Source organism: Symphodus melops, assembly GCF_947650265.1.
Source record: "Symphodus melops genome assembly, chromosome: 15".
Lineage (NCBI taxonomy): Eukaryota > Metazoa > Chordata > Actinopteri > Labriformes > Labridae > Symphodus > Symphodus melops.
Genome location: NC_136705.1, coordinates 5,664,388 through 5,679,075, shown reverse-complemented (window position 1 = coordinate 5,679,075; position 14,688 = coordinate 5,664,388). Strand labels below are relative to the sequence as shown.

The 14,688-nt window shown below is 41.2% G+C and overlaps 1 protein-coding gene across 1 annotated transcript in view; it reads left to right on the top strand.

Moving 5' to 3' along the window:
* arfgef3 (ARFGEF family member 3) overlaps positions 1-10,326 on the top strand; it is a 50,680-nt gene extending 40,354 nt beyond the window's left edge. The window contains exons 34-41 of the mRNA XM_079362676.1: positions 2,938-3,069; positions 3,220-3,350; positions 4,339-4,557; positions 4,735-4,906; positions 5,148-5,249; positions 5,393-5,784; positions 6,991-7,477; positions 8,227-10,326. Of these exons, the coding sequence (XP_079218802.1) occupies positions 2,938-3,069; positions 3,220-3,350; positions 4,339-4,557; positions 4,735-4,906; positions 5,148-5,249; positions 5,393-5,784; positions 6,991-7,477; positions 8,227-8,418 (1,827 nt within the window). The 3' untranslated portion in view covers positions 8,419-10,326. The remainder of the gene's footprint in view (positions 1-2,937; positions 3,070-3,219; positions 3,351-4,338; positions 4,558-4,734; positions 4,907-5,147; positions 5,250-5,392; positions 5,785-6,990; positions 7,478-8,226) is intronic.
* Positions 10,327-14,688: the final 4,362 nt, after the last annotated feature.

Here is a 14,688-nt window from a genome sequence, read left to right as displayed (position 1 = left end):
TTCCACATATAAAATAAATAGTGGATAGAATTAAATGTTTTGAGTACTTGACCTGAACCTAAAGTTCTCGTAGTTCCCTGTGGACAGCTCCTGTGATAATAATGCAGCTTTAAAGTGTCCAATATTTAGTATGAAGATGCGTACATTTGTTTATTTTTGTTTTTATGTCCTTGCCTTCAATAAGAGTTCGTCCCTTACAGTCAAGGCTTGGACAAGTTTAGGTTTTAAGAATGGAGTCGTAGCCCAGAAAACTAGAAACAGTCTTTTAACTCTCGGTCAGACTATGAGTTTGCTCCACGACAACGGCATGAATTGTTTTTGATACCATGTTGGGTATATTTTTTCACAATTACACTCAACAAAAATATAAACGCAACACTTTTGTTTTTGCTCCCATTTGTCATGAGATGGACTCAAAGATCTAAAATTCATTCCAGATACACAATATTACCATTTCTCTCAAACATTGTTCATAAATCTGTCTAAATGTGTGATAGTGAGCACTTTTGCTTTGCTGAGACAATCCATCCCACCTCACAGGTGTGCCACATCAAGATGCTCATCAGACACCATGATTAGTGCACAGGTGTACCTTATACTGCCCACAATAAAAGGCCACTCTGAAATGTGCAGTTTTGTCTCACAGCAAAATGCCACAGATGGCGCAAGCATTGAGGGAGCGTGCAATTGGCATGCTGACAGCAGGAATGTCAACCAGATCTGTTGCTCGGGCATTGAATGTTCATTTCTCCACCATAAGCCGTCTCCAAAGGCGTTTCAGAGAATATGGCAGTACATCCAACCGGCCTCACAACCGCAGACCACGTGTAACCACACCAGCCCAGGACCTCCACATCCAGCAGGTTCACCTCCAAGATCGTCTGAGACCAGCTACTCAGACAGCTGCTGAAACAATTGGTTTGCATAACCAAAGAATTTCTGCACAAACTGTCAGAAACCGTCTCAGGGAAGCTCAACTGCATGCTCGTCGTCCTCATCGGGGTCTTAACCTGACTCCAGATCGTCGCCGTAACAGACTTGAGTGGGCAAATGCTCACATTCGATGGCGTCTGGCACGTTGGAGAGGTGTTCTCTTCACGGATGAATCTCGGTTTACATTGTTCAGGGCAGATGGCAGACAGCGTGTGTGGCGTCGTGTGGGTGAGCGCTTTGCTGATGTCAATGTTGTGGATCGAGTGGCCCATGGTGGTGGTGGGGTTATGGTATGGGCAGGCATCTGTTATGGACGAAGAACACAGGTGCATTTTATTGATGGCATTTTGAATGCACAGAGATACCGTGATGAGATCCTGAGGCCCATTGTTGTGCCATACATCCATGAACATCACCTCATGTTTCAGCAAGATAATGCACGGCCCCATGTTGCAAGGATCTGTACACAATTCTTGGAAGCTGAAAATGTCCCAGTTCTTGCATGGCCAGCATACTCACCGGACATGTCACCCATTGAGCATGTTTGGGATGTGCTTGACCGGCGTATACGACAGCGCGTACCAGTTCCCACTAATATCCAGCAACTTCGCACAGCCATTGAAGAGGAGTGGACCAACATTCCACAGGCCACAATTGACAATCTGATAAACTCTATGCGAAGAAGATGTGTTGCACTGCATGAGGCAAATGGTGGTCACACCAGATACTGACTGGTTCTGAGTCCCCAGACCCTCAATAAAGCAAAAACTGCACATTTCAGGGTGGCCTTTTATTGTGGACAGTCTAAGGTACACCTATGCACTAATCATGGTGTCTGATGAGCATCTTGATGTGGCACACCTGTGAGGTGGGATGGATTGTCTCAGCAAAGCAAAAGTGCTCACTATCACACATTTAGACAGATTTGTGAACAATGTTTGAGAGAAATGGTAATATTGTGTATCTGGAATGAATTTTAGATCTTTGAGTCCATCTCATGACAAATGGGAGCAAAAACAAAAGTGTTGCGTTTATATTTTTGTTGAGTATAGATTAACGTTATACAAAACACCTTGATATATAGTTTCTGTTTGTTGGACCTACAGTCTGTCTAAATTATGAACACTGACATTCCCCACAGTGTCTTTCACACTGCCATAACCAGGACTCCTCGCACTTTCACTCGTCATTGACTCCCTAAACTGTTTCATACACAAAGTCAAAATCTGTTATTCACGTCTTACTTCGAGCTGGATGCTCTTTTTGTCTCAAACGTGTCACTTTATCTGATAAATGTGAGTTTATTAAACTTAAACTGTTACTTTCCACTTAATGCACATGTTAATGGGTGTATAGTTTACTTCATACTTACTCGTTATTAGTTGTAAAAAACAAAAAAATCTATCTTTATTTGATTTCTATCTTTTCTTGTTTTATTTGCACTCGTATGCATGCTCTTGAATTTGCACGCATGACCTGAATTTTGCAAATATTACCAGCAGACAAATCCTGAGATGTCTTTATATGTGAAAGAAAAAAAACCCATCATAGAGCATACATAAAGAGTACTGGTGGGACACTGGCACGCCTCAACAAAACCGCTTATGGCATGTGGCAGTCAATCCTTAAACTGTAGCTCATGCATTCAACATATTAACACGTGACCTTCGTCCGGGTTTATAGAAAAGCTGAATAATATATGAGCGTGCATACAGGTCACACGGGATAAGATGTACACACTTTATTTACTGTGCCATACTTGCAGTTTATCAGGATAGAAAAGTGCAATGTTTTAGCTTACGGCTTTAAAAGCACTTTATTTATGGTTCCATAGTCTTTACTGTTTTACTGTAGACTGTGTACTAGAAAACACATTTTATTACTATTGTTATGGGTTTTATATCATTTATACCATTGATGTTCATTGTTTTTGAATAACTGTGAGCTTTTGTTTCAGTGACCATCATTTGTATCATGTTGCTGTCTCGCTCTCTCTCTCTGTAGAACCTTCTAGCGTGCTTTCATAGTGGATCAGACAGTTTTTCTGGAGATGCCTGTGAGGTCAAAGTAGCAGCTCCTTCCCACTCTCCTTCTGCTGAGGCCGAGTACTGGAGGATCAAGGCAATGGCTCAACAGGTCTGTCTTTGGGGCAAACGTTTGTGGAATGTAAAAATGATCTTGTTTTGTCCTCTGTTATTCTCAGTCTTCACCATCATTACTGACCGGAAAAAAAGAATTAGTCCAGTTTCTCCATGTCTATGGTTGGTTTTTTTTTCTTTGTCACAGGTCTTTATGTTGGACACTCAGTGCTCCCCAAAGACACCCAACAACAAGGAAGGCTTCGAGCATGCTCAGTCCTGCGTTCTCATTATCGAGCTGCCTCCTGACGCACAGTCCAACGGACACGCTCAGAAAAGGTGGACAACACTTTCACATGAATGGACACACAGTGGCATGTTGACGTACACTATTTTCTAACCTCACACCAATTCTATGGAAGCAACTTTGTGTTTAATATATAGTCTTTAAAATATATATGAATAGATGTGTCTTTGGTTTATTCATATAAAGCTAATAAGTAAGTTTAAGGTGTTTTTTTTATTCCCTCTTTCCGTCACTCTGCAGAATACTTTATACGTTTCAACATTATTGATAAGTCAGACTTCTGGGGGATGGGGGAGGGAGGGGCAAGCTATGTCTCTTGTTTTGACAAAAAACAAATGAATTAATAAAAAGCAAGTTAAGCAAAATGACCTCACTGAATCTAACTCTGATCAACGTTTTATGCTTTTCCTTCTGCTTCATTTAAAAGGAAAATTGGGTAAGACTATTCTCTGTGCCATTGTGGTTTTTTTCTGTACTTTGCTTTGCATGTACAGTTTGCCCTAATTAAATGTATGTAAGCCTGTTTTTGTACTTAAGTTAGTGTTTACTTTAAAGGACAAATATGTGAGATATTTACAGAATTAAATCATACGATGACTTACTATGTCATCAGACGTTAAAGAAAAACATCACGGTGAAGAATGGTCTGTTTCAAATGGCGGTTTTGGATGCCCCTTGGTTTGCAAGACAAACCAACAGATTCTGAACTTGAGTTTTTCTAACTTCCAAGTCCAACTGTACCATCCTTATATACCTGTAGACATTTTTATGATCAATCAGTGCTTTAGTCAGTACATCTGAGATGTTTTTGTCAGTTTATGTCATCAAACTTTTATCTGTTTTCCAAAAAAATGATAGTAAACTATTGTTAAGACATTTGAATTTATCAATCATTTCATATTTTAGATATTAAAGCCCTTCTCATTGTTGCACACATTTTGTTCAGAAGCCAGAAAACAGAAGCTGTAAGAGTGAATCATCACAGACTAGTACTTTATATCGGTGTCTGATTTCCTGCAGCATCCCATTCAGGACCATTGTGGTGAGCCTGCTGTCCCACCAGGTCCTGCTCCAGAACCTCTACGACATCCTGCTGGAGGAGTTTGTCAAGCAACCTGAGGGTCAAGAAAAGGTCACACCCGTGAGCTCCGAGCCCAGCAGAAGCTCTGCTGGGTTCCTACGCTACATCTCCATGACTAATTTAGCCATAATCCTGGATCTGCTGCTCGACTCTTACAGGTAATAACTACCGCAAGGAAGTTAGGCATACATGCATGTGATTGTTTTGTAAAGATGTGTCATGCAGCTATTTTTATACAACATTAACTAAAGGCATCGTCTCATGGTTATAACCTCAACATTACTAATACTACAGGTTGCATTTGACTGACTATCTTGTGATCTCATCTCGTGCAGGACAGCTCGGGATTTTGACACTCGGCCGGGTCTGAAGTACCTGCTGATGAAGGTGTCGGGTGTTTGTGGAGCGGCTAACCTGTACCGTCAGTCTGCCATGAGCTTTAACCTGTACTTCCAGGCGTTACTGTGCGCAACGCTGAGCCAAGCCGACGGCATGAGCGCTCAGCAGGTAGAAACGCATCATCAGAACTCTGCAGCTTTTTTTTGCTCCTCACTGTTTTGCTCCATGAATATTTTTGTTTATGGATCTGTGCAGCGAGAGTCACCTATAGTAGTAGCATTTAAGAGTTTTCACTGGACTCACCTATGACCATGATAACCATGTAGAAACACATAGTCCACATGAAAAAGATGCAACCACATCAAAAAAAATTAGTAGGATTTAGATTTACAATTGAATTTGTGTGCAGGTGAAGAGGATCTTGTATGAGGAAGAAGAGGGGAGTTCTGACTCCTCTCACCCTGGCTCTGCCTCTTCAGAGGATGAAGACATCTTTGAAGAAACAGCACAGGTGATGCACAAGGACACACACACTCACTCACTCTCTCTCTCTCTCTTTATGGTATGTTTGAGAAGGTTTACAATGAAGAAGAACGATACGTTGTAATACGAGATATCAAATCATTTCCTTTGATCTGGGTCCTTTCGTTTTAGGTCAGCCCCCCTCGTGGTCGTGATAAACGTCATCACTGGCGAGCTCCTATTCCGTCTCTCAGCGTGCAGCCTTTGGGAAGCGTCGACTGGGCCTGGCTGGTCAAACGCCTCTACAAGCTGTGCATGGATCTGTGTAACAGCTACATCCAAATGCACCGGGACCTGGAGAGCACGCTGGAGGAGACGATGCTGCAGAGGGGAGGAGTCGGAGCAGGAGGAGGCGATCATGTCTTCTTCTTGCCTCTCTTTCAGTCTGAGACTTCAACCCCAACGTCCGTGAGCGGGCTTTCAGCCAGGGGGACGCCGTCAGAGGAAGGCGGGAACCGATGTCAGACAGCAGACATGAGTTCAGCATCACCAGGAGACACGCCCACACCCAGCCCTGGATTCAGGTGTGATTTGAGACCTCTTGAGTCTTCCAGTGAAAGTGATAGCTTGGGATTTAGATGGCCTTAACATATTCGGTCTGTATGGATATTGTGTTCAGAGCAAAACATTAACGATCTAAAGGAATCCTGATTTGGCTTGAGCCGCAAATTAAGACCAAACAAAAGTACCAAGAAGAGAAGAGTCAGTCTAGTTTGTCCTCCACCGTTGCTGTTGACAACGCTGTTACTAGTGGTCCCGTCCTTTCTTTGTTTTGGTTAGTTCATATAAAGAGCTGAAATTGACAGACATGAAAGTTGTTTCCAAAACACAAACTATTTTCAAATGAGAGCGTTGTGAGCACAGCAGCAAATGACAGAGAGCTTTACTTAACAATTGGTGCCATCATGAAAAATACATCAGTAGAGGAGACCTTATGGATGGTATTTAAATACAATTAACAGCACTGCTAGCTATGAAACGGCAGCAATTTGTGTCAACCTTATTTTTCCCTTTTCCACTCTATCTTGGTACAAAAAGGGAAGACACAACTCCTCCAGTTTGTCCTCCTTTTCCACAGTCCAGGAGAACTGCACGTCCCTTTGACTCCGATCATGTTTTCTAGTTTGCAGCTTTTGGAGACAAAAGACTAAGATGGCTATGATATGTAACATATTTGATTTTATCCTATCGCCCCAAGACTACAAATAAACAGCTCGTTGAATTCCTATCTTACACAAAAACACTGAGATCATGTGAGCGCCCAGACCCCAGCTAAACTCAGGATCATATGCTGTAAACACACATCCACTGAGGTTTTAAGATATTGTAGTGATTTATATATATATATTTGATGCTCTTTTAATTTATTGGTTTTCATTTTTTGCCTTCTTGTTTTAGTCTTTTATTGTCGTTTATTTTTTATTTTTCTATCCTTATTTTCCATCTGTGGGTTGCATGCTTGTATGGATGAGAGATACTATATTAATAATTGAGATGAGAAATCTGGTGACAGTTTCTCCAAAAGGAATTATGACAACAAAGAAGGACAGCTGACAGCTGGTCCTAAAGTGTTTTCTGTTATAGGTATTGTCCTTATAAGTGTTTCACTATTGGGTTAAAGAGGGTGAGCTAGCTTATGGAACCAGTGGTCATTCGATGAACTGCAGTTGTTGACACCTCAGCCAATGAGTAAGTCATCCATTTAAAGCTGCCATTCTCTCTCCTCACAGTTGCACGGGCAGTCTTCCCCACCACTTCAGGACTGGAGGTGAGAGGAGAGATTCAGGCGTCACAGGATGCTCTGTAGGAGGCGCTCTCGGCAGCTCTGGACCAGGCAGGAGAAAGGAATGGTGGGAGAGCGCGGGGAACAAACTGTACTCCATCGCCACAGACAAAACTATCAGCAAGCTGATGATGGAGTACAAGCGCAGGAAACAGCAGCAGCAACAGCCACAGCAGAGTCACGTTAACCTGTTTATGAAGGAGCAAGGCCGAGGAGCTGCCGCCGCAGGAGGAGGAGTCGGGGAGAGGAGGGGCCCGGTGGAGCCGCAAAGGCCCCCACAGAGGCCTCAGCATCTGGTGGACCAGCAGTGTCCCCCTTTGAGGCACTCGGTTAGCGCAGGACCGGAAGTCCTGAGGCAGGAGAAGAGACCCCGATCAGGATCCACTATCAGCTCCCACAGCATCTCGCTGAGAGACTCCGAGGCTCAGATTCAGGTATAGTGCGTGCAAAGTCAAATTAAAATGTTTTTCTATTTGAACAATGGCACAGTATATGCTCCTGTAAAAGATTGTATAATAGCAAGCACAGTTGATCTTTCGTGATGTCGGGGAAAAGAACTGTCCTACCAATGATTATAAAATCTTTTTCTCAGTTTTTCAACATTATTTTTGTACCGAATCAGACGTGTTGTTTTGGGTCCAGGCGTCAAACTCTTATATAAAGATTTAGTGAAATGTCTATCGAGGCTTTTAATGGGGAAATTAACTTCCCGAACAAGAGAAAAAGTTACCAACCAATCACTTGCTATGGTTCTCATATTGAAAAGCAGATGTCTATGATAGCAGGCTGGTGTATATATGAATTAAAGTGTCTTAACTAACAACCATTTTTTTACGAAAACAGACTCTCAAATCCTGGAGTTCACATGAAATACATTTGTTTAGTTAATATAAGGTATCTGATTTCTTCATGTCTGTAGACAGTTACTAACAAAACATATGTTGGCCTTTTTTTTCCCACCAAATACAGCTTTGTTTGTTGCCAACTTAATTGTAATAAGCATCTATAAAAGACTGGCCAATCCTTTTTTAGAATCTGTTTTTAGGTCAAAAACACATGAAAGAAATCAGGTCACCAGTTTTTCTTTTTCCACTTGCTTTTCAGGACTCTAATAGAAAATGATATTTAAATGAAATGAATGAGACCCTCAGACAAATTCCTAAAGGCTTCTCTTTCCTCTCAGGCGTGGACCAACATGGTCCTGACCCTCCTGAATCAGGTCCTCCTCCTGTCAGACGCCTCCTTTTTGGCTCTCCAGCCGGCGCTGTACCCCTGCCTCAGCCAGCTCAGCTGCCACGTGAGCGATGCCCGAGTCCGCCAGGCGCTGCGTGAGTGGCTGGGCCGCGTTGGCAGACTCTATGACATCATTCTGTGACGTTGCAGCAAAGAAATGCAAACGCAAGAAGCCAGTTATTCGGTGAAGAATGAAAAACTTTGACGATGTCATTGGCTACAGGTCGCTATGCAGTAGATCGATTTCGTGTGTGATTGCTGGAGTTTAACGGACTTGTGGCACATTGAGGAGGTTTCAAAAGGGATGACATTGAAGAATGTGACATCATCATTTGATTGGCAGTGGAGAGTGAATGTGCTATTTCTGCCTGTGTTTCTTCAGTTGAAGTTGCTCATTTCCCAACAACAAACAACCAAAGACTGAACACACACACACACACACACACACACACACACACACACACACACACACACACACACACGGACACACACACAAACGGACACACAGAAGAGGCTCTTCTCGTTTCTCTTTTTTCTGCCTCCTTGTCTCCTCTCTCTTCTATCATCCTGCTAACTGATTTCGCTTCGCCTCAAAGGATGACCTGATTCCTGTAAGTTGTATCTTGAGGAGAGAAGACGCTTGCTTCAGTAGCTGTGAGCAGAGACGCACAGGTGTGTTATTAGAGAAAGTCTTTACGTCATGCGTACAGGAGGCTTAATATGCATACACAGATTTACAGGATAAGTTATCAATATTGCTTACATCGATGATGAATGACAGCAGAACAAAGAACAGGCTGAAACGACACATGGGGCCAAAGACATAGATGTGCCATAAAGCAGACTTCATGAACACCGCCTTAAGATGACAATCTGACGCACTGATGCCCCCCCCCCCCCCCCCCCCCCCCCCTCACTCCTTATATATCTTCTACACTTTGCATCTTAGGTGGAGGAGAGCAGGACAGGTAAGGAAAGGAAATGAGGATGTAAACATTGAGAAATGAGAAGAAGCTGCTGCTTCAAAGCTTTATTTTACATGATTTGCTTCTTCCTCTTTGAAAACCTATTACAGACTGAATGTGCTCCCGTTTACACCCGAAAACAAGCGACAACACAGAAACGTGCTCTTTGAAAACATGTCTCTGTAAGATGCTCGATGTAATACCTTCAAGGCAGATGAGATGAGTTTATTTATTTGATCTTGTATTTTCATGTCCATTGTGGGCATTTCTTTTGATTTGATTAGGATACGTTACGACTTCAACTTCTTTCTCTCTTCCTTTTACAACTAATCCAAAGAGGGGGGGGGGAAATCCTGCCCCACAATCTTTGACTGACAGTTGAATTCTAAGAAATACGACGCATGGACACCGCAGCGACAGATCACTTTAAAATGAAATGCTGTTATATTTATTTCTCGTTTTTCCTCGTCTTCAGACAGTGAAGCCAAGTTGCATCACGTGGGAAGTTGTTTTGCAATTTTTATGTATTTTCTTTGTCCTTGTTTTTTGAGTTGCTCGCTCTACATGCTGCTTTAAATCCAGTGCAGTCTCCGACATGTATTCACCTTTAAGTGAATGTGTTTACCGTGTGTCCTCTGAACAGAGTGTTCAAGTATTTATTTCAGACAAATGTGACATCCATTTGTGCATTTAAAATGTTCCATGAGATAATACACCGTACTTCATTTGTCGTGTGTGTAAATATATAGAAGCAGATGATTTTATTTATTCAGAGTTCATTGCAGAGTTGCTTTCCATTATGTATTACTTGATGCATCATGTGCTTAAACTGTGTGATATTATTCCATGTTTTTAACGGACTCTGGTTTATTCTTGTTTCTGCCACGCGTGAGGCACATCGTTGTCTCGTCACACTGTCAGGATAGAGGTTTGATTTCCAGTCAGGCTGCTTGTGGTGCTAAATGAGCATCTACTGTAGTTTAAACAACTAAGTTTGCCTTCCTCAAACAATGACTTAAAATGTTCTTGTGTAATTCACGACCAAATATGCGACGTCGGGATAAATGTACGCCATATTGAAAGCATTCATAGCCCTTTACTTTTCTTGTTGGACTACATCAGCACACCAATAACATGTTCCTCCGCCTGATTCAGCTTTAGTGTTTTTTTTTTTTTTAACCCCGTCTGCAAAGCCTTACAGCCTCCTGCAGCTGCAGCCTGCACTCGGGCCGGTCTCTCCTTAAAGGGGCCACGCTGACTGGCCTCTCCCAAGGTGAATACACTTACTGACAAGTTACGTATACATCCTCACTTTAAAAATACCAAACTATCCATTTGCTCTTAAATTATAGATTATCCATCATTCATTTTCTCTCAATTTACTATTTTGTTTCTTAGTCTGTAAAGGAGGAAGAGAAAAGTTAGCCCAAGGCAGTGTTTCTAAAATAAAGTATCCTTCGCCCAAACAGCCACAAGATTATTGATCATTTTTCAATTAATAGAAAAGCAACAAATTGATAGATTCAAGCAAAGAAAATTCTTTATTGTTTTTGGTTTTTTGTTCTTATTTGTGGGAGTAATAATAATAATAACAATCAGTAGTCAATATCACCAAGCTGCAGTTTACATCCATAAAAACTCTGAATTTGCTGACCTGTAGTTTTTCCACTCAACATATGAAAACATAATGTCCTGCCTGTACACAGGATTTTTTTTAAATAAAGCATGCAGATTGACAAAGCTACCGGTCACATTTTAACACCAGTGAGGATGAGCTCTTTATTTTTCACTTGGCACATCACCATGGGACTGCAATCTGTCCATCCAAAAGTTTTTGTTCATCGTCTGACTTAATCGACTTCAGCAGTTTGAAAGGAATTCCTTCTGTTGGCAGAAACGTGTCCTGTGTGGCATAAATAGTGAGAATAACGCCACAGCATTCGCTAACAAGATGCTGAAACCCCAGCGAGGTGAGGTATGCTCAGAAAACAAACTGCAGAGTTTTTACAGCCTATGATCCGAAAATATATGGGGGGAAAATGAAGCCCTTATCTTTATGCTGGATTTGTAATGTTTATAACAAAAAAAATGAATATGCTGGATCAAGACAGATTATGAGCGACTGGATGGATGAGTGAAAAAAAGAGAGAATTCTGAACGGATGCGAACTTCATTAGCTTGGACAAAATCTAGGGCAGGCAGGCGGGGAGGGAGGGAGGGAGGGAGGGCGGGGCTGCTGACGCTTCTCATAAGATATAGTCTGGTTTTTTTTCCAGCCATGTTAATGAAGTCAAGTGAATGTATTTATGTATTTATATGTCGAGTTTAATCAAACAGAAACACAGAAATGATTGAGTGTAAATTAATGAGGAGCTCAAAAATAGTCCTAGAACGTGTTGTCATGGTGACAAGTTAAAGGCTGAAGACAAAGATGGGTAATTAGCTGGAGAAGATAAAGTTGTATGTGACATAGTATATCACAAGTAAGTACTGACCAAGCACCCAGGAAGAGTGATGAGAATTTAAGCCAATTTTGACTAATTTTGAAACCAAAGATGACACTTAACCTTTTTGAAACCATTACATCCAGAGTTGTAAAATGCTATTAAAGCCGAATTCAGAAATATTTCTGTTGAATTCATAAATTTAATTAATGTGGAGCTAATGTAAGCAAATCAAAGACACAGGACGGCAGGATCTGTGGACTAAGTAATACAGAAGATCCAGGTACCTTTACACGCAGACAGTCTGACCATGTTTGCTTAATGCACCACTGAGCAGCTTTCATTGGAATGAACCTCAGATGCTCTATCCATTCTATAACACATCCATTGTATTGAAATGATTCTAACCTGAGCATACATTGAACACAGTAGATCTGTCAGCTTCTCAAAGCTTCATTTCGCTCTCTCGTCAGCAGCTTCATCACTTTGTCTTCAGGTGATCCTAAAACGATTAACGTGAATCTCCACGTTGCAATGATAATGCTGAAAATATCAACACAGCGTATTTTCCAGCAAACCTCATGAGACCCTGGAGGATTAAGGGAAGAGAATCAAACACAAATGTCTCCCTCAAACAACGTCATGAGCTTTATAGGCCATCAATCAAGCAAATGCTCCGGCAAGACAGACTTCTAAGATTTTTTTTTTTTCCTTCAAACTAGGTTAGGCAGTTCATTTTTGAATCGCTTTGGTAATATTGTTGAAATCCTAATCCCAACAGCAATCAATAAATCAAATGCAATGACTAAAAAATAAAGACATAATCTGGTTCTGTTGCTTGTGTTGCAGTGACTTATCTGTCGTTTTCTCAAACTACACCGCCTGTTTTCTATTTGTATATTTTTGCATTCAGTGCCTTATTGGTTATTCCCAATTTAATGGTCACTACATTTTCTTTGCAGGACACGTTTAGACAGAAGGATGTTCCAACAGGTGAAGCATCTACATGATGATGAAGACTGCACAGGCTGTTTATAAGGAGAGAGCGAGCATTGATAGCAAAGTTTAAAATAATAAGATAAGATAAACCTTTCTTCATCTCGTGAGCTGAGAAATTTACAGTGTTACAGCAGCAAAGCAGGATAGCAGAAGAAAATCACACAGTGCAAATATATAAAAATATAAGTGTAGAAAAAATATGCATCAAAAACAATAATCAAGAGCTAGTAAAAAAAAATGCATCAATTGAAGCGCTAATAAGACTGTTAATAACAGCATATTTACCGTATCGTTAGTAAAATCTTGTTTTAGCTCTCATTCCCACAGTCATTGGCTAATATTTATTCAGACTTCTCCATGTGTGTATCCTTGTGGTTACTACTGTGACAAGCACTGAGCTCCGAAACTAAAAGCCTCATAACAACCATGACACTTTTTAAAAAAGGCAGCTTTTAACGACCTCTCTCAGTTTGAAGGGTAACCTCGTCCTCAGCACCTGATTTAGGCCTCAGATCCAAAAACAGTCTTTGACATTTTCTTTCCCACCTAGAAGTCCAGTTAAGTCCAGTGGTTTTGCTGTTTTTCTCCAACAGAAGATGAACTGTTGTAGATTTCTGTGATTTATTATGCAGATTAATTTGATTTCAGTTGGATTCCAGAGTCTTTGATTTAAGATGTTCCTTCACAATGGTCTGTTCTTCAAAGAATTTACTGACCAATCGGATTCAAGTATTATATTTAATCAAGGCCAACACTGCATACAACTGCTTTCTATCAAAATAATAATAATTATACTTTATTAATCCCACGAGGTTAAATTCAGTTTACCCTCTGTTTAATGGACATGAACACACACATAGGCCGAAATACACACTTATGCACAAACAGGATCCTAGTGACATGCATTAAAGGAGAAGTCTCAGAATGAGGGGGCTGCCCACAGCGAGCGCTCCAGAGCAGTTTTGGGGTTCGGTGCCTTGCGCAAGGGCAGGAGGTGGACTAGCACCTCTCCAGCAAACCAATTTTACCGGACTTGGTCCGTGCCGGGACTTGAGCCGGTGACCCTCCGGTTCCCAACTCAAGTCCTGACAGACTGAGCTACTGCCGCCCCGCTCTCAATTAATTGAAATGTGTTTTTACTTTTTTCTTATAAAGCTAAAGTAGAACTAGTGTTGAGCTATAAATAGAGTTGGTTTAATGGAAGTGTAACAACAAAACCTTTTTGAGAATTCTACCTTTCTGGTTTTACCTCACTTGACCTAAAAGCCAAAACTGGACGTGGGATGGTTAGAAAATGTGGGTTTTCCGAGCCTTGTCCCCATTCCTACTTGGATATTTGTCTTGTAGGGTCATTCCTGTAATGAACAAACAGCATGTCTCGCCACTCCTTCCTGTCCTGTCTCCTTACCCCGCCCTGTGTCCCTGACCTGTTACTGTTTGTCATTATTCCCTGATATTTGATGGACAGATGTTGTCAGCCATCAGTGTGATCAGCTGCAGTGAAGGGAAGGATTTAGTTGGTGTTAAATCCATGACAGCGTTTCCATTTGGAAGGGGGGAGAAAAAAAAAAAGCAGTCTAATGTGTCATGCAACAATTCTCTCAACCGCACTCATTTCACATGCAAAAAGAATTCATCTGCAGTCTAAGCAGATTTGATGCACTTGGCTAAAGCTAAATACTGAAGAGCAGCTCCAAATCCATCCATTGTCATGCATTTTCAACCACAGACTGATCTTATATGAAAATCTTTGCAAAATTTAAGCGTTTCCTGATTTAAAGCAGCTCTTTCTTTCTGTCCCTAGACTGGAGAATCAAATCGAATTCCTACCAAGAACTTACCGTAAAATCATGTTTGGTTGCTGTTGCACTTTGAGGGATTATTGGGACTATACTCTAAACAGATTGAACAGACTGTGACCTAGTACATTTGCTTTCCTCACAAGTTACACCAAGTTTTGAAAAAATAAACCGAAGTTATAAAACATCTGTCTTTGAAAATGTT